This window comes from Leucoraja erinacea, chromosome 17 (assembly GCF_028641065.1).
Source record: "Leucoraja erinacea ecotype New England chromosome 17, Leri_hhj_1, whole genome shotgun sequence".
In the NCBI taxonomy this organism is placed as follows: domain Eukaryota; kingdom Metazoa; phylum Chordata; class Chondrichthyes; order Rajiformes; family Rajidae; genus Leucoraja; species Leucoraja erinaceus.
Genome location: NC_073393.1, coordinates 41,070,848 through 41,092,405, shown reverse-complemented (window position 1 = coordinate 41,092,405; position 21,558 = coordinate 41,070,848). Strand labels below are relative to the sequence as shown.

Genomic DNA, 21,558 nt, shown 5'->3' with positions numbered 1-21,558 from the left:
TGGATACTTTTTACTCGTAGGTAGGTCGTAGGTAGGTTGTAGTAGGTCGTGATGGTGGTCGTAGATGGTCGTAGGTAGTCGTAGGTCGGTAACTGGCCCGAGAAAAAAAAATGCAAACAAATTATTAATAGTTTTTTATTGGAAGGAAAAAAAAAGAAAAAAAATCACAGTACATCTGACGTATGGCATTACATTTTCCTCCATTTTGTTTTTTATAAATAATAATAATAATAATAATATAAACAAAATAACCCTAATCCACCCTCCCTAAACACCGCTTGGCAGCTTATTTTTTCACAATCCAAATATATCACAAAATCAAATGCACTTTTTAACAATAATAAAGTAACAAAACAGAATAAAGGCGGATCGCCACTTACTGTCAAGTGCCCTCAGTCAATAGGTAGTTCCTTTAGACCCTCAAAGTATGATAAAAAAAAAGGGTTCCCATTTCAAATAAAACTTTTTCACAGACCCCCTCTGTGAATTTAATCTTTTCCTGCCTTAAAAAAAACATGACGTCTTCCAGCCAAGCAGCAGCAGATGGAGGAGTGGTAGATTTCCAGACCAGCAAGATTCTCCTACAGGCCAAAAGTGATGTAAATGTAATGATATCAGACTGGGTTGTATTTAAACCCAAGGTTTTATCTATTACACCAAATACAGCTACAAGCGGGCAAGGTCTCACTGTCATCCCAAGGACTTCACTGATGGTTTTAAAAACCACTGCCCAGTAGTTACCAAGTTTGGGGCAAGACCAGAATGCATGAGCTAGATTGGCTGGAGAGAACGAGCACCTGTCACAGCCAGCGTCCATCCCTGGATATATGTCAGCAAGCCTGGCTTTGCTTAAATGAACCCTGTGTAAAACTTTAAATTGTATGAGCCCCAATCTAGCACATGATGACGAGGAGTGGACTTTTTTCAGCGCTTCTGTCCAGCATTCCTCAGACAGATCCATACCAAGGTCATCCCCCCACCTAGCTTTAACTTTGTTCAGGTTTTGATCTCCCAAATACATCAATTGAGAATATACTGCAGAGATCAGTCCTTTATTTGCAAAGGTAAGAGTGAGTTTATCCAACACTGTGACAGGAGGGAGATCAAGAAAAGAAGGAAATGTTTTCATGACAAAGTGGCAAACCTGAAGATATTTAAAGAAATGATTAAGTAGGAGGCCATTTTTTTGTGTAGGTTGTCAAAACTATCAAATATGTTGTTAGTGTATAAATCCTTAATGCACATAAGACCATTCAAACCCCACTGTCGAAATGTTGAGTCAAGTGTAGAGGGGGGGAATAAATGGTTACTATGAATGGGACCCAGAACTGAAGCTGATGTAAGCTTATATTGGCAACGAAATTGGTTAAAAATTTTGATGGTGGATAGTACGACAGAGTTGGATGTAAATCTAGAGGGTTTCAATGGCAGGGAGGAATATACTAAAGCTGGGAGAGGCGAGGAGTAACAGGATTGTGATTCAAGCAGACACCCATCTGTATCTGGTTGGTGGAGCCAGAATAATATCTTTTGGATAGTGGATGCCCAGTAATAATTAATAAAGCTAGGAAGGCCCAGTCCACCTACTTCACGACCTCTTTGGAGAGTGCACTTATTGACCCTTGGAACCTTGTTACCCCCATATAAAGGAGGTTATAGATTGGTCAACTGAGTTAAAAAATGCAAACATTACATCATTTTATCATGTGATCATTTTCCACTTGTAGCTAGTCGTAGTTGGTCTTAGGTGTGGAAGACTGAGGTCGAGGGAGGTCGTAGACATAGTCGTAGGAGGTCTTTTACTTCGGCGAGTCAACACTACCTAGACATTTTTTTCAACTCCTCTAGGGTCTTCTAAACTCGTGGATTAGGTCGTCCAAGTGGGACAGGTCCTTAAGGCTATTTTGTGTGTTGCTCATCACTGCCCCAAGTCACCACCCACTGGACACTGTAACCTGAGCAGGATATGCAGGCCCTGACAAGTTGATTCTTCTTCTTCTTCGTGCGTTTGAGGCAGCAGAAATTACGTAACGCCCTCCAGGAGCCAGTTCGACGACTGGCGTTGCATTAGGGCTGCAAGCTGTTGTTGTTTGTTGGTTGTTATTTCTGCTGCTGTCTCTGTTTGTTCTCGTTCACCTGACTGAGGTCAGTTGACGGGGCTCACCACGTGGAGGTCAACAACATGAGCCCCAGCCAAGTTGATTCATATGCCAGTAATCATCATGTGAGGCAGAGTGGTCCATGAGGCATCAATGGAATCTTGCCTCCAGAAGCACTGTGATAGCCCTTTGACCACCACCACCAGGTGGCGCAGTGGTAGAGTTGCTGCCTTACTGCACCAGAGATCCAGGTTCGATCCTGACTACGGGTGCTGTCTGTATGTAGTTTGTACGTTCTCCCTGTGACCTGTGTGGGTTTTCTCCGGGATTGTCGGCTTCCTCCCACACTCCAAAGTAGTACAGGTTTGTAGGTTAATTGTCTTGGAATAATTGTCCCTAGTGTGTGTAGATTTTACTTCGGAGTCACGTGAGTGACTACGTGAAGACCCCGTCCAGCACGCATGCGCGACATAGCGTCTCACGCTGTGCAACAATGACGAACAGGAGTACAGGTGCTCCCGCTAGAAGTTTAAAAACGGGACCTTCAGGTAAGTAACTTACTCTGAGGTCGTGTTTTTCGTATACCTTGTTCTGGTTTGTGCACTCAGGATGAACAAGGCAAGACAAGGAAAAAAGGTAGTTCCCCGTTCGACTTCGACGGAACAGGAGATTCCATCAGTGGGGGGTGACCGGCGGCACGGTGGATCGCACATGCTGCGGTCCATTGTCACCGACACCAATTCCGAGCCGAGCCCAGCGCCGCTAGCACAGCCTGAACATCAGCAGCGGGCTGGAGGTAAGGCATAAAGGAAGTCGGACCGGCCGGTATACTCCGACGTGTCCGGTACGGAAGACTCACTGCCCGAGAGCGGTATAGGTGGCCGTTTGAGCCGAATGGAGAGGCTCATGGAGCAAATGCTCCAGCGTGACTTGCTCCGGGAGATGGGGCAAGCTCGCCAAGGGAGCACAAGCACTCCCGCCCCAGTGCACTACCACGCACTGGCCATCGCATCTCCCTCAGCCGAGGGGAGCGTTGGCGACCAGGACTGGGCTGGTCCAGAACAGGGGTCACTGGCCGAAGATATCGGGAGTATGCATGGGGTACAGGAACAGGAAGAGCTGCTGGGAATGGTGAACCGCTACGTGGCAACACCACGAGCAGGGCGGCCGTTACAGCCAAAACTGGCGGCCAGCATTGACTACCTGTCCTTTAAACCACTGCAAGAACAGGTAGTCAATGAGGTGTTGGACCTCTACACGCCTCCAGAAAACTGCATTTCACTAAATGTACCTGCTGCCAACAGCCAAATCTGGGGGTACATTGGACAGGGCATAAGAACCCAAGAACTGAAACTGCAGCGAATACTGAAGCTCCTGACTTCAGCTATCACCTCCTATGCTTGTTCCGTGGACGGGGTAGACATGACTACAAATCAGCAAGATACCATGGCTCTACTGTGTAACACACAGTACGAGATTAATAACCTCCGCAAGGAAGCAATAAGACCTGCCCTCAATCCAACTGGTGAAATTCGCAGGACTGTGCAGAACACCGGCCTCAGAACCGCAGATCCTGCTATTTGGCAAGGACTTGCCCAAACAAGTCAAAAACCTGGATGAGGAATCAAAAGCATTTGGCCCCATGAGGGCAGGACCCAGAACGAGCAGAACCACTCAACTAAAGCGGCAGTACCCCATCGCATCCACCAGTCAACGTCAATTCCATGGGACTGGTGAAAGCTCGGGGTCCGCACACCATCCCCGGAAGCCTTTTTTAGGCCAGGGCCCAGAGCGGACCCCATGGAAAATGCGCCACCCCCACACAGCACCACCCCAACCAACGAAGAACCAGAACCAGAAACAGAAGAAATAAATCCACCAATAACAATGGAGGTAGGTGGGTCCGGTTCCTACCAGTACATAACAGGCGGGCGAATTGGGCTAACTAGGGGGAGACTACACCTGTTCATGGAAGCATGGAGGACTATCACACTTAACAGTATTCAAGGATACAAAATTGAATTTATTCAAGAAAACATGCCACCGGTTCAGCATGCACGCCAAAGGTGTTTTACCTTCTTACTAAAAGAAAAACTAGAGGGACAAGCAGAACTGGTGAGGTTACTTACAAAGGGTATCATTGAGAAATCTGATACATGAATCTTTAGAATTTGTTTCATATATATTTACCAAAACCAAAAAAGATGGTGGATGTTGCTTCATCATTGACTTAACTACATTGAATACTTTTGTTAAGTATATACACTTTAAAATGGAAACATTTGTGACTGCCAAACAAATGATTTCCAAAGGATACTTTATGGCAACATCGATTTAAAAGATGCCTACTATTCAGCACCTATTCACAAGGATCATCGTAGATACCTAAAATTTACCTGCATGGGGCAACTATGGCAGTTCAAATCATTACCTAATGGCCTAACATCAGACCCAAGACTGTTTATCAAGTAGTAGCAGCATTTCCAGCTACCCAGTTTGGACCTTTGCACTATCAAAACTTACAAAGAGCAAAGGTGCAAGCATTAAAATGACATGCAGGACATTTTGACCGAACCATGAAATTGCCCATTGAAGCTATATCTGAGCTACAATGGTGGATAGAGAACATTTGGCATAGTTCCAGCCCTATCATCATCAATAACCCAACATTAACTATACAAACAGATGCTAGTGCTCAAGGCTGGGGAGCAACTAATACCATATCCAGCACAGGTGGTAGATGGACTAATCTAGAATCATCACTACTACAGACACTGGGCATAAACTATTTGGAAATGTTGGGTGTGTTCTATGGTTTAATAGCATATTGTACAAATATGCACCTTTTGCATGTTTGTTTACAAATTGATAATACCACTGTGGTGGCCTGTATTAACCATATGGGCGGGATAAAATCGATATCATGTGACAATTTGGTCAACACAATCTGGCAATGGTGTGTCGACAAACATATTTGGCTCTCAGCAACTTACCTACCAGGTAAGCTAAGTACAGTGGCAGACACCAGGTCACGCAAGTTTAATGATAACACCGAATGGATGTTAAATCCCAAAGTATTTGCTGAAATCACAAAGCAATATGACACACCAGATATCGATCTCTTTGCATCACAACTGAATCACCATGTACCAATGTATGTCGCTTGGGAACCAGACCCTGAGGCAGCGGCGATGGATGCATTCGCGCTGGACTGGGGGAACTATTTTTTCTATGCCTTTCTGCCTCATCAGTCGGGTACTACGCAAAATACAGATGGACTCTGCTTCAGGCATCTTGGTAGTACCCGACTGGCCTACACAGCCATGGTTCCCTGTGGTCCTTGACAGAGTCATTGAAACACCAATGACCATTCCCAGTAGGCCAGATCTACTGATTCACCCTGTGTCAGGCGAAAGTCATCCATGCCATGACAGAATCAACCTACTGGGTTGCAGATTCTGAAAGACCACTGCTGGACCTGGGACTGTCAAACAGGACTATGGGCACGATGACTGCGTCTCACCGACTCTCCACCAAGAAACAATACCTCTCGAGCATAAGAAAATGGGAAACATACTGCTCGAGAACAGGGACAACCTACTCATCAACCACCATAACGCATGCACTAGAGTTCCTGGCCAGCATTTCACCATGATGAAGGTCTGAGCTATAGCGCTATCAATTGTGCTAGAAGTGCACTGGCAGCCTACCTAAGGCAGGCACCAGGACAACAGGCCATTGGGTCCCATCCGCTGGTGATCAAATTAATGAGAGGGATCTTCAATTCAAACCCCCCAAGACCCAGGTATACCAAGATCTGGAATGTCAGTGTTGTCCTGATATACCTAAGGGGATGGTCACTCTGGAACAGCTAACCCTGAAAACGGCCATGCTGATGGCGTTAGTCTCATCACAAAGGGTCCAGTCCCTTCACTTACTCAGACTGGCCAACATGGTCATAACACCAGACCAAATAACATTCACCATTCAGGAGCTGGTAAAACAGAGCAGGCCAGGAACTTCAGGTCTTGTTATGGAATTCCGGGCGTACCCACCTGACCCCCGTTTATGTGTCATGACTCATTTGCTGTTATACATCAACACAACTAAAGATTCCCGGGAGAGAGAAAGTTCTATGGGTCAGCCACAAAAAAACACATGGTCGGGTGTCGAGCCAAACCATCTCTAGGTGGCTCAAACAGGTACTGGGAGCTGCTGGAGTGGATACTGACATTTACACATCTCACTCCACCAGGGCAGCATCCACATCGGCAGCTAAAATAATGGACGTGCCACTCTTGGCAACAGCAGGGTGGTCCAGGGAGAAAACCTTCCAAACATTCTACGACAAGCCGTTAGCAGAACCTGTTTTATTTGCAGAAAAAATTTTGGACTCTGCAAACATATAATTTAAGCCCGGGGGAGCATTATTTTACTTTGTTATTGTTTTCAAAATAAATACCATTATTGTTTTATAAACAGATTCATGGTTGATTACGATAACATACTTCCTCCCTTAGATGACTTCGGCAGCGAGTGAAGTATGAACTGTTACACGGTTTGAAATCACAGAGCTTTAAAATCTTCACGTAGTCACTCACGTGACTCTGAAGTAAAATAGTAAGATTAAACGAGAACTTACCAGTTTGAAGTTTGATCTGTATTCTATGAGGAGTTACGATGAGGGATTACGTGCCCTCCGCTCCCACCCTCAATTGTAGAGATCAACTGGTAACTTAATTCTCCTTAACTTTACTATGTTTATTTCAATTACTGTGTTGTTTTCTGTGATTCCACACCGCTGCTTTGAAGTATGTCGCACATGCGTGCTGGATGGGGTCTTCACGTAATCCCTCATCGTAACTCCTCATAAAATACAAATCAAACTTCAAACTGGTAAGTTCTCGTTTAATCTTACTATTAGTGTTAATGTGTGGGGATCGCTGGTCGACGTGAACTGACAGAAGAAGGGTCTCAACCCAAAACATCACCTGTTCCTTTTCTCCAGAGATGCTGCCCGACCCGCTGAGGCTCTACGACTTTTTGTGTCTATCTTTGGTGTAAACCAGTTCCATCCTACACACTTGGTATTGTGGGCCTGGTGTTGATTACAGTGGATGAGAATGTCAGAGATTAGTCTCCAACTAATTTCTGACATTCACATTTCATTGCACAGATGCAGATGACAGAGATAAACTGACCCAGGATAGGGAGGTGATGGGCAGTGCCCACCCAGCGACCCATGCCTTGGTATTTATGGACCAATTCTAAATTGTGACACAACAACAAGATTTACGCATGTACTGTAGTGGCCATTTGGCTTGTTTTGTGTGTCATTAACTATGGCATGTGTCTTTAAATTTTAGACTGCCTGTTATATTGTGGGTGGGATTTTCTAACGTTTTTTGCGATGCTGGAGCTAGTTGCGCGAATGAAGTTTTCAGTATAGTGTACGAGCATCGGAAGTTCACCCTTTGACCATGCGAAGTTTGCATGTATGCGATGGTGGAGTTTTTATAGTGTCAGCGGAAGAAGTTTGCAAGTAATTATTGTTAATCAGCAATAAAGAAATTATTAATCAAGAGACTGTGTTTTGAGGATTTATCTGTGAAGAAGCTCTGAAGGTCCCCGACGGAGAGCTTGCATGCGTACAAAGGCATTCCCCTTAACCATGCAGTTCATTTAGTGGCTAGAGGGAGTAATCTCTTGAACGATATAAAAATCTGCCACTACATGTACATAGAACACAAAAATCAAAGTCTTAGAATTGTAGTAATTTGTACATTACTGTAATTATATATTATATGTAGATTGTTATGGTAAATATGAATGAATGATACTTTATTGGCACAGGTGACAAGTCACAGTGATATTCCCGAGGTATGCAAAGAGTTGCCACATAAAGGGCGACGACAAAGTTAACGTATCCCGCGCCAAGTTCTCCGTTGTTTTCGGCGGTGCATCATACGGCTCCCACATGGCCCATCCTCGATTGCTGGTCGGTCCATATGGAAAACCTATTTCTCCCGGTTAGATATTCTGAATGAGGAGACACAATCTTAAATATGATCTTAAAATTTCCGAGTGAAATTAGGAAGAACCTATGCATGAAAAGGTAACGGGGTTGTGGAAAAATCTCCTGGCCATGTTGCAAAAATGTTCAACTAAAAATGAAAATGTTTTAAGAGGAGAGCACTGAAGAAAAGGCTGATCTTCAGTTTAGGTGAAATAAAGGGCCTGTCCCACTTATATGTAATTTACGTGTCATAATTTACGTGTCACGACGCACGCGTAGTGCCGCGCACTTGATGCGCGCATGGTGCGCATTACACGTGCATGGTGCGTGGTGACGTAGGCAGTCGGGCCCGGCGCTCCAGGAGATATGTATAAAATCTTCGTGCGCCATCTGCATGACCTGCAAATGACGCCCAAGTGTGACAGGCCCTTAAGTCTAAACATGGAAACTCAGGAAAGGGAATCCACCAGTTTATTTATCTAAAGAAAATAATCTTTTCAATCAGTTTATTCTTGAAAACATGACTCCTTGTGTCTTCCTTGGGAACTACTTGCTGCAGATTGATATAGTCGTTTTGGCATTATTGCAGTGTCTTGGTATCTGTATGGTTACAGGCGTTGATGAATGTATTTCATAAAAGCATGTTGTGTTCTCCTGCAGATGACCAGATCTGGTGTAAAACCACCAAGCCCATCATGGAAGGGGAATGTTTGACAGCAATTGTTGGTGCGATGGAGCAGAGCAGCCAGTATCCCGTGTTGAACCTGAGTGTTAAGGTGGAGCGTGTGGAGGCAGCAGAGTGCTCCGAGCCAGCAGCCACGTACCCAGCCTCGTTACACTCAGACATCCAGCTACTCCCTCAGCAGGCAGGAATGGCTGCAATACTGGCCACTGCAGTTGTCAATAGTAAGTTCCAGTAACATAGGAAGAATACTGTGTGATTGTTGCAATTGGCATGCACATGTTTTATTATTGAGCGATAATGCATTATTTATTTATTCATGTGATAATGTATAATTAATGAACAATAACAATAATAACATGGGGCACAGTGATTGAGTTGCTGCCTTAAAGCACTTGCAGCGCCCGAGACCCAGGTTCGATCCCGACTACGGTTGCTGTCTGCACGGATTTTGTACGTTCTTACCGTGACCGCGTGGGTTTTCTCCAAGATCTTCCGTTCCCTCCCACACTCCAAAGACGTGCAAGTTTGGAGATTAATTGGCTGGTATAAGTGATAATTGTCCCGTGTGTGTGTAGGATAGTGTTAATGTGCAGGAATCGCTGGTCAGTGTGGACTCAGTGGGCCAAAGGGCTTGTTTCCGTGCTGTACTTCTAAACTAAACAAAAAAAGCTTAGCCAAAACAAACAAATTTTAGCTTAGAAATAGCATGGAAACAAACCCTTCGGCCCACCGAGTCCGCACCGACCAGCGATCCCCACACATTAAAACTACCCTACACACACTAGGACAATAAAAAAAATAATACCAAGCCAATTAGCCTACAAACCTGTACATATTTGGAGTGTGGGAGGAAACCAAAGATCTCGGAGAAAACCCACGCAGGTCATGGGGTGAACGTACAAACTCCGTACAGACAGCATCCGTGGTCAGGATCGGACCTGGGACTCATAGAAACATAGAAAATGGGTGCAGGAGGAGGCCATTCGGCCCTTCGAGCCAGCACTACCATTCATTGTGATCATGCTGATCGTCCCCTATCAATAACCCGTGCCTGCCTTCTCCCCATATCCCTTGATTCCACTAGCCCCTAGAGCTCTATCTAACTCTCTCTTAAATCCATCCAGTGACTTGGCCTCCACTGCCCTCCGTGGCAGCGAATTCCATAAATTCACAACTCTCTGGGTGTAAGTTTTTTCTCACCTCAGTCTAAAATGACCTCCCCTTTACTCCAAGACTGTGGCCCCTGGTTCTGGACTCGCCCAACATTGGGAACATTTTTTCTGTATCTAGCTTATCCAGTCCTTATATCATTTTATACGTTTCTATAAGATCTCCCCTCACCCTTCTAAACTCCAGTGAATACAAACCTAGTCATTTCAATGTTTCCTCACATGACAGTCCTGCCATCCCAGGGATCAATCTCGTGAACCAACGCTGCACTGCCTCGATCAATCAGACTCTAGAGCTGTAGGGCAGCAACTCTACTGCTACACCACCGTACTGCTCCAAATCTTGGGGGAAAAGATACAAAAGTGGTGGTGTAACTCAGTAGGCCAGGCAGCATCTCTGGAGAACATGAAGAGGAGGCATTTTGGGTGGGGGCCCTTATTCTAGAGAGATGCTGCCTGACCCACTGGGTTACTGCTGTCCTTGTTCCAAACTGGCATCTGTAGCTCTTTGTTTCTACAGTTTAAACTAATCTTCATGTGTGCTCACTGTTGACAAATGACATTGGGTCTAAATTTATTATTCAATAGTATAAGAATATACTGATATTGAAATAGTCATTTGATTGATTTAGATGGAATAACATTTTCAGCAGGACTAATTACAAAACAAATTAAAACATTGTTGGGTTTACATGTTGAATATGATAAACCATCCAATTATTTTACTTTTTAATTATCTTCCTCTATTAAATATGTTTATGCCATAACACAAGAAATAGGACCTCTGTCGAAGATCAGGTTACTGCTGACCTTATTCAAAGACGGAAGATATCTGAGGAACCACATAGCCTAACTGCTTATGATCCACCATTTACTACTCAACCAGATTATTACTACAATATCAATAGATTCGAAGATCATGTGTTATTCTGCAGAGTTCTAGTCTGTACATAAGGCCAACCCCCCCCCCCCCCCCCCAACATGTCTTCATAATAAAGTGGTAGAAAGACATCCCTTAATAGCAAGAATCAACCAAAAGAAACTTGAAGCTGCGTCCAATGAAACTCTACCGCTCCTGATATTAGACCAAACTTGTCCCAGTGTGGTCTCGCCAACACCCGTGACAATTATAGCATTTCACTACATTCGTGCTGCAATCCCGCTCCGTAAAGGCTACCATTCCATGTACTTAATTACTCGCTGAACTTTCATGCTCACTTTCTGTTTCAGGTATAAAGACTCCCAATTACTCCCTGCCGCTGCAATCTACCATGTCTCTCCATTTAAGCAATATTCTAATTCTCTGTTTATTGTACCAATATGGATTGCCTTACATTTCCCCACATTATACTCCATCTTCCCTTTATGCCTATTTTTTAACCTATTTATATTGCTTTGCAGATTCTGTAGTTAGCAAATCCTTTATCCACGGTCAAAAAAAGAATATATTATCGCGAATGCCATGTTCTTACCTTTTCCACCAATTTTACATGTAAAATCTTCTCATATATCAAATGGGTGGCACGGTGGCGCAGCGGTAGAGTTGCTGCCTTACAGCGCCAGAGACCCGGGTTCGATCCTGACTGTGGGTGTTGTTTGTACGGAGTTTAAGCGTTCTCCCCGTGACCTGCGTGGGTTTTCTGAGATCTTTGGTTTCCTCCCACACTCAAAAGACGTATAGGTGTGTAGGTTAATTGGCTTGGTATAAGTGTAACATTATCCCTAGTGTGTGAAGGGTAGTGTTAGTGTGCGGGGATCGCTGGTCGGTGCGGACTCGGTGGGCCGAAGGGTCTGTTTCCGCGCTGTATCTCTAAACTATAAACTAAACTAAAACATTTGAAAATCTCTCCCTCGTCCTAATTAACCAAATTATTAATCCCCAATCTTATCACTCTAAGGAACCTCAGCTATTTACTTTCTTTTAACATATTGGTATAAGTTCCCACTGTTTTTGTATTTCTTGCTAGCTTACTTTCACAATCGTTTTCCTCACGTTTTCTCCCCATACTTTTTTCATTTGTAAAGTTTTTTTCTGATACCCTGGCCTGCCTCTAATCTTCACAACATTTCTTCAAAGTATTACATTTTAAAGTACCACCGATATCAGCATAGATTAAATACTCGGTGATTCTGCTCTGTCCATGGACTATGTAGACAAAACTTCCCATGTGCTGCATCAGAGAGAAATATTAATTTTGTCTAGGGATAATCGAGAGTGTTCACTGGAGAGGGATTGGTTTCTGTTGATGACTACCCTCTCCACTGCTGCCACGACTACCTCAACTATAACATTCTGACAGTCGAGTAGAGCTAATAGGACTTGATGTTTCAATCACTGTAATAAGTCGGCACTCTTGCTATTTGCAGTGGGATTGGAGTGGTGAAAGGTAGGGCAGGTACGTGATCGAGGTCATCAGGTGGGCACCCTCCTTCTTTGACATTTCTTTGATAAGCCTGCAACATCTCCAGAGGGCTCGACGGTGATACCTGGTGTCCCAGTTGCATCCCCCTCAATTCCATACCCCCCTGTCTTCATCTTGCAGCCCAATTGTTGTCTCTCCTTTTGATCCAAATCCAATTGCTGCTTTTTTCTGCAGAATTTGCTAATGATTTGATTGCTTGTTGGAGGGAGCGACCCCTCACCCCCAATTTCTTTAATAGCCTGGTCATATATGTATACTCAGTGCTACCTCATTTAGTCGGATCTGTAAGATATTTGTGATGTAGCTGTAGAATTTTTCCCACAACCTCTGATAAGAGCACACCATATTATTAATTGATGTCTTGGAGCAGGCTGTTTTTATACATCCTGTCTCAGGGTCCAGAGAATTGAATTGAATGGAATACCTTTATTGTACAGGAGAGCCTTGGGATGAACAAATAAGCCCTCCAATAAATAATCAGAAACAAATGGGTGACGCAGTGGTAGAGTTGCTGCCTCACAGCGGCAGAGGCCCGGGTTCGATCCTGGCTACGGGTGCTGCCTGTATGGAGTTTGTACGTTCTCCCCGTGACCTGCGTAGGTTTTCTCCGAGTACTTCGGTTTCCTCCTACACTCCAAAGACGTACAAGTTTGTAGGTTAATTGGCTGGGTGTAAAATAAATGTAAAAATTGTCCCTAGTGTAGGATAGTGTTAACGTGCGGGGATCGCTGGTCAGTGCGGACTTGGTGGGCCAAAGTTCCCGTTTCCGCGCGGTATCTCTAAACAAAACGAAACGTAGTTACCTATTGAATTTGTAGTTTTCTTGCTACAAGAATATTTATTCTAAATGTGATTGTTCCAGAGGACATCTTCCCCTGCAAATCTTGTGGGATTTGGTATCGGAGTGAAAGAAACCTACAAGCTCACCTGATGTATTACTGCGCCAGCCGACAAAAATCTACCGCCGCACCCAAGGAGGAGAAACCCAAGGAGCCTGCAGCCCACGAGCGCATCTGTCCCTTTCCACAATGCAACAAAACCTGTCCCAGTGCCAGCTCACTGGAGATTCATGCACGCAGTCACAGTGGTATGTAGAATTGCATCACGGAATAAATCCTTTTAATTCACTAGGTTTCACTTTAAAACAGACTTAGAAATAGAGCTGGCTAGCAGCCAGGTTGCAGACCTAACCTGATCACTGAGTTAATATGGGCACATCTGTGCTTTTGTCTCATACTTATAGTATGAAATTGCTGTGCCCTTTTGCACCTTGGGAATTTCCAAATGATGCCAAGTTTAATGTCAGGTGGTACATTGTGATCACGCCACAGTTAGTTTGCTCCAGGTAACAAACTCTGTGAGCTGCATCTTCGGTGCACAGTGTAAAATGTTTATGCAGCTAGCCTTACACCAGTCTAGAAATGGCCAACACACATTCAGAATTCCAAATTCCAGGTTTACTAGTACATTTGACCACAGGATATTAAATAGATAAATGGTACATCTACTTGTGTACCAGAACATTGAAATAAGAGGAATAGAGTTTGGTGACTAATGGTCACTGAAAACAAACTGTGCAGAGAACAATGAATATACATACCCACCATGAAGATCAGTAAAATGGCAATACTGTTCTGGATAACATTAAAAAATATTTGCGTAGGTACATGGATAGAGAAGGTTTGGAGGGATATGGGCAAGGCAAGGGATGAATGGGAAAAGCTCAGAGGCAACATCTTGGTTGTAATGGATGAGTTGGGCCGAAGGGCCTGTTCTGTGCTGTGTGACTATGATCCAATCAAAAAAGCAATTTGCATCCATGCATTCAACATTTAAAATGACAATTAATCCTGATGTACCTATTTTGCAATAAAATGTATGCCCATTGTGGCATTGTCTCAACGTGGAACCACCACTGCTACCACTCACCTGTGTTTTGTTTCCTTTTTCTGTCATCTATTTGTGTATTCCATGGCAATTTTGTGAGAGGAATTCAGCTCATTATCAGCGGGTGTAATGTAATGACTTCGCCAGGGACTGGCAGAGCAAGTCCCACCAGTAGAGAGAAGAAGCCAAAACCTCGAAGAAGGGTCCCGACCCAAAACGTCACCCATTCCTTCTCTCCAGAAATGCTGCCTATTTCCCACCGAGTTACTGCAGCATTTTGTGTCAATCTTCAATGTAAACCAGCTTCTGCAGTTCCTGCCTACAGATAGCAAACTACATAATTTCCTTCATCAAAATTGTCAATTTTTTTAATTTTATTTTTTGCGGAGCTGTTTGTTTTGCCACAAAAAGCTGGCGTAAATTGGCGGGACCGGCAGCATCTCTGGAGGAAAGGAATAGGTGACGTTTCGGGTCGAGACCCTTCTTCAGAGTGAGAGTCAGGGGAAAGGGAAATGAATGATATAGACATTGATGTAGAGAGATATAGAACAAATGAATAAAAGGTATGCAAAAGAATCACGATGATAAAGGAAACAGGCCATTAATAGTTGTGGCTAGGTGAAAACGAGTTACAGACCATGAAACTCAACAAGACGAATTTAAACCTGGTACAACGATTTGGGTGGGGGAGGGACGGAGAGAGAGGGGATCAATAGATAGGTTGACGGGCAGAATATTCTATGGTTCTGATCAAGTGCCCCGGATGATAGATTGCCTTGCTGGTGCCAGGGTCCAGGGACATGTCCAAGTGGTTGTAGAACATTCTCAAGGGGGAAGGTGAGCAGCCAGAGTCTGTTGTACCAGTGAGATAGGTGGACAAAGGGATGCAATCCTGTGGACTAAATGTGGACAATGGTGATCACATCTCCAGAAGGCCAGGTTGCACTGCACTGCCTACCCTGGCCACGTCCATGCTGGGCCTGCTGCTGACCTTCCAGGCAGGATCTACTGCCACCAACACCGGCCCCACACATGCCCGGCCAAACCTGCTTGCTCCAGTGCCGACCTTACCTGCACTCCAGCCACCTGAGGGCCGTGACCAATGACTCAGCTGATCCTCGCTTCTCCCCCAGGATGCCAGCAGTCCAGGGCCGTCAACTCACCTGGATTCCAGGCCCAGTTCCAGACCGAGAGTCTGAGGAAGGGTCTCAACCCGAAACATCACCTATCCGTGTTCTCCAGAGATGATGCCTGGCCAGCTGAGTTGCTCCAGTACTTTTGTGTCCTTGTCGGTACTCCCTTATCCCTTATAGCGGACAATCAGCTATAACGGACACTCTCTTATGACACCACGGTTGACACAATGACACCACGATTGCAAGGGTCACGACTCAGAGGAAGGCCCGAGCAAAGTGTACAGCAGGATATAGATCAGCTACAGAGATGGGCAGAGAAATAGCCGATGACATTTAACTTGTGCGAGTGCAAGATGTTGCACTTTGGGTGGTCAAATGTAGCTATTTGTCATGGCAAAAATTAGCAATCTGGTCAAAGTCTGGTTCCAGACTCAGGATGTTATGACGAAAATGTATCAATCTAATACTTGTAAATTAAATAAATCATGTATACAATTTGGCTTAATATATTTAAATTTTTTCATCTTCATTTACATTTCTGAAAAGTATTTTAATTATGTCTCTAACTGCAGGAATGGATATCTCATGCTTGTAGATTTCTCTTGGTAGAAATTAAGTGTTTATTTCTGAGGTGCGCATCATTGACTTCCTTTGAAGCATGCCACGGGATCAGTTTAGATAGGAAATCCTAATTTTGAGGCAGGAAGTTGAATCATATTCAAATTTTGGAAACTAATGCTGTATCATTTTATGTCCAGCTGCAATCATTTTCTATGAGAGATCTTGAGAAATATTTCAGTTTAGTTTAGTTTATTGTCACGTGTACCGAGCTACAGTGAAAAGGCTTTTGTTGCGTGCTATCCAGCCAGCAGAAAGACAAGGTAGACAAAAATTCTGAGAAACTCAGCGGGTGAGGCAGCATCTATGGAGCAAAGGAAATAGGCAACGTTTCGAGTCGAAACCCTTCTTCGACCCGAAACGTTGCCTATTTCCTTCGCTCCATTGATGTTGCCTCACCCGCTGAGTTACTCCAGCATTTTTGTCTACCTTCAATTTTCCAGCATCTGCAGTTCCTTCTTAAGCAGAAAGACAATACATGATTACAGTCGAGCCATTTACAGTGTATACTGTGCATAGTTCCCTGAAAGTGGAATCATGTAGATAGGGTGGTAAAGAAAGCTTTTGGTGTGCTGGCCTTTATAAATCAGAGCATTGAGTATAGAAGTTAGGATGTAATGTTAAAATTGTACAAGGCATTTGTGAGGCCAATTCTGGAGTATGGTGTACAATTTTGGTCGCCTAATTATAAGAAGGATGTCAACAAAATAGAGAGAGTACAGAGGAGATTTACTAGAATGTTGCCTGGGTTTCAGCTACTAAGTTACAGAGAAAGATTGAACAAGTTAGGTTTTTATTCTTTGGAGCACAGAAGGTTAAGGGGGGACTTGATAGAGGTCTTTAAAATGATGAGAGGGATAGACAGAGTTGACGTGGATAAGCTTTTCCCATTGAGAGTAGGGAAGATTCAAACAAGAGGACATGACTTGAGAATGAAGGGACAGAAGTTTAGGGGTAACATGAGGGGGAACGTCTTTACTCAGAGAGTGGTAGCTGTGTGGAATGAGCTTCCAGTGGAAGTGGTGGTGGCAGGTTCGATTTTATCATTTAAAAATAAATTGGATAAGTATATGGACGGGAAAGGAATGGAGGGTTATGGTCTGAGTGCAGGTAGATGGGACTAATGGAAAATAAGTGTTCAGCAAGGACTTGAAGGGCCGAGATGGCCTGTTTCGGTGCTGTAATTGTTATATGGTTATGGTATAGATACATGATAAGGGAATAACGTTTAGTGCAAGGTAAAGCCAGCAAAGTCCAATCAAGGATAGTCTAAGGATCACCAATGAGGTAGAAAGTACCTCAGGGCTGTTCTCCGGTTGTGGTAGGATGATTCAGTTGCCTGATAACAGCTGGGAAGAAACTGTCCCTGAATCTGGAGATGTGCGTTTTCACACTTCTGTACCTTTCGCCTAATGGGAGAGGGGAGTACAGGCAGTGGCCAGGGTGTGACTCGTCCTTGATTATGCTGCTGGCTTTGCCGAGGCAGCGTGAGGTGTAAATGGAATCAATGGAAGGGAGGTTGGTTTGGGCTGCATCCATAATTCGCTGCAATTTCTTGCCGTCTTTGAACAGATTTGAGGTATTTTCCCGGGCACATGACACACCAATGACAGCAGTTTAGGATTAGCATGTGGGCAGACATCATCAGAAAGAATAAAAGGTAACAATGGAGGATTGTATGATATGGACAAACTAGGGAGACACAGTCTAGTCCTTAAATTGTTGTGATTATAAAATGAGGGCAGAATATTGCGAACAGGGCCCGAATAGGCACGTCCCAGCAAGGACCATCAATTATCACTTCGGGAACATCATCATCATAGTTCTCCACTGTGCACCAACAGGAAATTGAGTTTCCCTTGTACCTATTGCACACATAGAAACATAGAAAATAGGTGCAGGAGTAGGCCATTCGGCCTTTCGAGCCTGCACCGCCATTCAATATGATCATGGCTGATCATCCAAATCAGTATCCCATACCTGCCTTCTCTCCATACCCCCTGATCCCTTCAGCCACAAGGGCCAGATCTAACTCCCTCTTAAATATAGAGCCAATGAACTGGCCTCGACTATCTTCTGTGGCAGAGAATTCCATAGATTCACCACTCTCTGTGTAAAAAATGATTTTTTCATCTCGGTCCTAAAAGACTTCCCTCTTATCCTTAAACTGTGACCGCTTGTTCTGGACTTCCCCAACATCGGGAATAATCTTCCTGCATCTAGCGGGTCCAACCCCTTAAGAATTTTGTAAGTTTCTATAAGATCCCCCCTCGATCTTCTAAATTCTAGCGTGTACAAGCCGAGTCTATCCAGTCTTTCTTCATATCACACATCATAAGGTCATAAGTGATAGGAGCAGAATTAGGCCATTTGGCCTTTCAAGTCTACACCATTCAATCATGGCTGATCTATCTCTTCCTCCTAACCCCATTCTCCTGCTTCCTCCCCATAACCCCTGACACCACTAATCAAGAATCTATCTATCTCTGCCTTGAAAATATCCATTGACTTGGGTTGGCACAGATAACTGGCTCGCCATAGAGTCAGGCAGCATCGAAACAGGTCATTCAGACCAATACATCGATGCTGATCAAAGTGGCCATTCTAAGGGCCCATATCCTTCAATATGTCCCCTCCATGTACCTGTACATGTTGTTATTCTATCCCTTTCAATTACTTTCCTTGGCAGCTTATTCCATATACCTACCGCCATCCATGTGGGGACAAAATTGTCCCTCAGGTTCCGATTAACATTTTCTCCACAGCATGTGGCTTCAGAACCTACTCAAAAACCTACTCAAAGAAAAGTGATGGCAGGTAACTCAGCATCTCTGGAGAGGGGGAATGGGTGACGTTTTGGATGAAGACCCTTGTCGACCTGAAACGTCACCCATTCCATCTCTCCAGAGCTGTTGCCTGTCCCACTGAGTTACTCCAACTTTTTGTGTCTGTCTTTGGCTGGGAACCTCTGTTGCTTTTTGCAGATGACACCAAGATTGCTGGAGTTGTGGACAGTGAGTTTACTATGGAATATAGATCAGCTGCAAAATGAGCAGAGGAATGACAGATGGAGTTTCATCCAAGCAAGTTTGAGGTGCTCTTTGGAAGATCAAATGTAAGGGGAAAGTATGTAGTTGATGGCAAGACCCTTAACAGTATTGATGTACAAAGGGATCTTGGGGTCCATCCATAGCTTGCTGAAATTAGCAACACAAGTAGATCGCGTGGTAAAGAAGGCATATGGTATGTTTGCCTTCATTGATCGGGACATTGAACATAAGAATCAGGAAGTCATACTGCAGCTCTATATAGCTTTGGTTACGATGTATTTCGGACTATTGCATGCAGTTCTGGTCGCCCCATTATAGGAAGCTACCTGCAACCTCCGGGAACCACCTGCAACCTCCGGGAACCGCACAGAAACCTTGGGTGGGGCGCAAAGTCTCCAGAGGTTTCCGTTCAGGTTTCCTAAGTGGGACAGGGGCATTAAGCTTTAAAGAAGGGAAAAGTTTGAAGGAGATGTGTGGGGCAAATGTTTTACACAGTGGGTGGGGGATTCCTGGACAATGCTGCCATGGGTGGTGATGGGGCTGAACATTTAGTTGCATTAAGTATTTTTTAGGTAGGTACATGGATATGAAGGGAATGGAGGAATATGGATCATATGCAGGCAGATGAGATTGGTTTAGTTGGCATCATATTTGACACAGATCTTGTGTTCTGACGAAGGGTCTCGACTCAAAATGTCACCCATTCCTTCTCTCCAGTGATGCTGCCTGACCCGCTGAGACTACGGCATTTTGTGTCGTATCGTCTTGTGGGCTGTAGGCCTGGTTGCAGTGCAGTGCTGTGCCATGGGGAGCTGGGGAGAGATGACCTATTTGCATTGTGCTGAAATAAAGCAAAATAATTCAAATTGCCATATAATTAATTTGCACAGCTTGCTGGTCGCTGCATCAATTCGGATTGAATTTAATTAAGTAGACATTGTGTTTGAACACTGTCTATTTGCAATATTATTAAACAAAAAGGTAAAAAATGCAGAAATGAGAATCACATAATTTCATACTCACTTTTCTTTAAAGTGACTCCTTTCAGTCTTTTTATTGCTTTTGGTTTTCAGACTGATCTATGTTCTCTTATTGCTCAGGTGAAAGACCGTTTGTATGTCTAATCTGTCTGTCTGCATTTACAACAAAGGCAAACTGTGAACGACATCTGAAAGTGCACACGGACACCCTGAATGGTAATTTACTCTTTAACCTCAAAGAGTCTGCAAGTAATGTTAACTTTAAACTCAGCACATGTAAAGTAGCACGTTCTCTTGTGTCCTTGCAATGTAGCCAAGTATGTAACCAACAGCATGGTATAAGGTCACATCAAAATGTCAAATATTGATATGCATACAGCACAGGAAACAGGCCTTTGGCCTAATATGTTCAATGCCAGCCATCAAAGTACTCATCTCTACCTACCCCCATTTACTGGCACTTGTTCCATAGACTTTAAGCCTTAAAGTGCTTGTTCACTTGAAATTTCAAGTTAATATTCTCCATCTTTCAGCTGCAAAATAACACAAGGATAGCGTGTGGTATGGTCTGACTATGAACTTTTTTTTAATCATGCCTGAGAATGTTTTGCCGAGCATCCAGGGAGTGGATGCATTGTATATTTCAGATTGTATAGCTTTTCAATCAGATGAAGCTGAAAGGCATGAAGGTGGTCAAGTCACCTGGACGGGATGGACTGTACCCCAGGGTTCTGAAAGGGGTGGCTTTAGAGATTGCGGTGGCATTAGTTGTGATCTGTCAGGGATCAGGGGTGGTTCCAGAGGATCGGAGAATTGCAAATATTACTCCGCTGTGCAAGAAGGGGGTGAGGCAGAAGAGTGGAAACTATAGACCAGTTAGCCTGACTTCAGTGGTTGGTAAAATTTTAGAGTCCATTATAACGGATGAGGTTTCTGAGTACTGAGAAGCACACGATAAAATAGGCCAAAGTCAGCATGGTTTTGTGAAAGGGAGATCTTGCCTAACAAACCTGTTGGAATTCTTTGAGGAAGTAAATAACAGGATAGACAAAGGAGAGTCAGCGGATGGTGGTTTACAATGATTTTCGATGAGGGAATTGAAGGCTTTGTGGCCAGATTTGCACATCATACAAGGATAGGTGGAGGGGCAGGTAGTGTAGAGAAAGCAGGGACTCTGCCGAAGGACTTGGACAGGTTGGGAGAGTGGGCTGAGAAGTGGCAGATGGAATGTAGCCTGGCAAAGTGTGGAGTCATGCATTTTGGTTGTAGGAATAAAGGCGTAGACTATATTTTCTAAATGTGGAGAGAATTCAGAAATCGGAGTTGCAGAGGGACTTGGGAGTGCTGGTGCAGGATTCCCAAAATGTTGATTTGCAAGTCAAATCGATAGTAAGGAAGGCGAATGCAATGCTAGTATTTATTTTGAGAGGGGTAGAATACAAAAACAGGTATGTAATGCTGAGGCGTTAGAAGGTGCTGGTCGCATTTGGTGTAT

General features: G+C 44.1%; 1 protein-coding gene across 4 annotated transcripts in view; it reads left to right on the top strand.

Annotated features, from left to right (window-relative positions):
• The window catches only part of zfpm1 (zinc finger protein, FOG family member 1), a 260,492-nt gene that overhangs the window by 227,894 nt on the left and 11,040 nt on the right, over positions 1–21,558 (top strand). For 2 of the 4 annotated variants that reach the window (XM_055649047.1, XM_055649045.1), the window contains exons 6-8: positions 8,776–9,021; positions 13,255–13,479; positions 20,184–20,279. In XM_055649047.1, the coding sequence (XP_055505022.1) occupies positions 8,776–9,021; positions 13,255–13,479; positions 20,184–20,279 (567 nt within the window). The remainder of the gene's footprint in view (positions 1–8,775; positions 9,022–13,254; positions 13,480–20,183; positions 20,280–21,558) is intronic. The other 2 variants (XM_055649048.1, XM_055649046.1) reach the window with 1 other exon arrangement.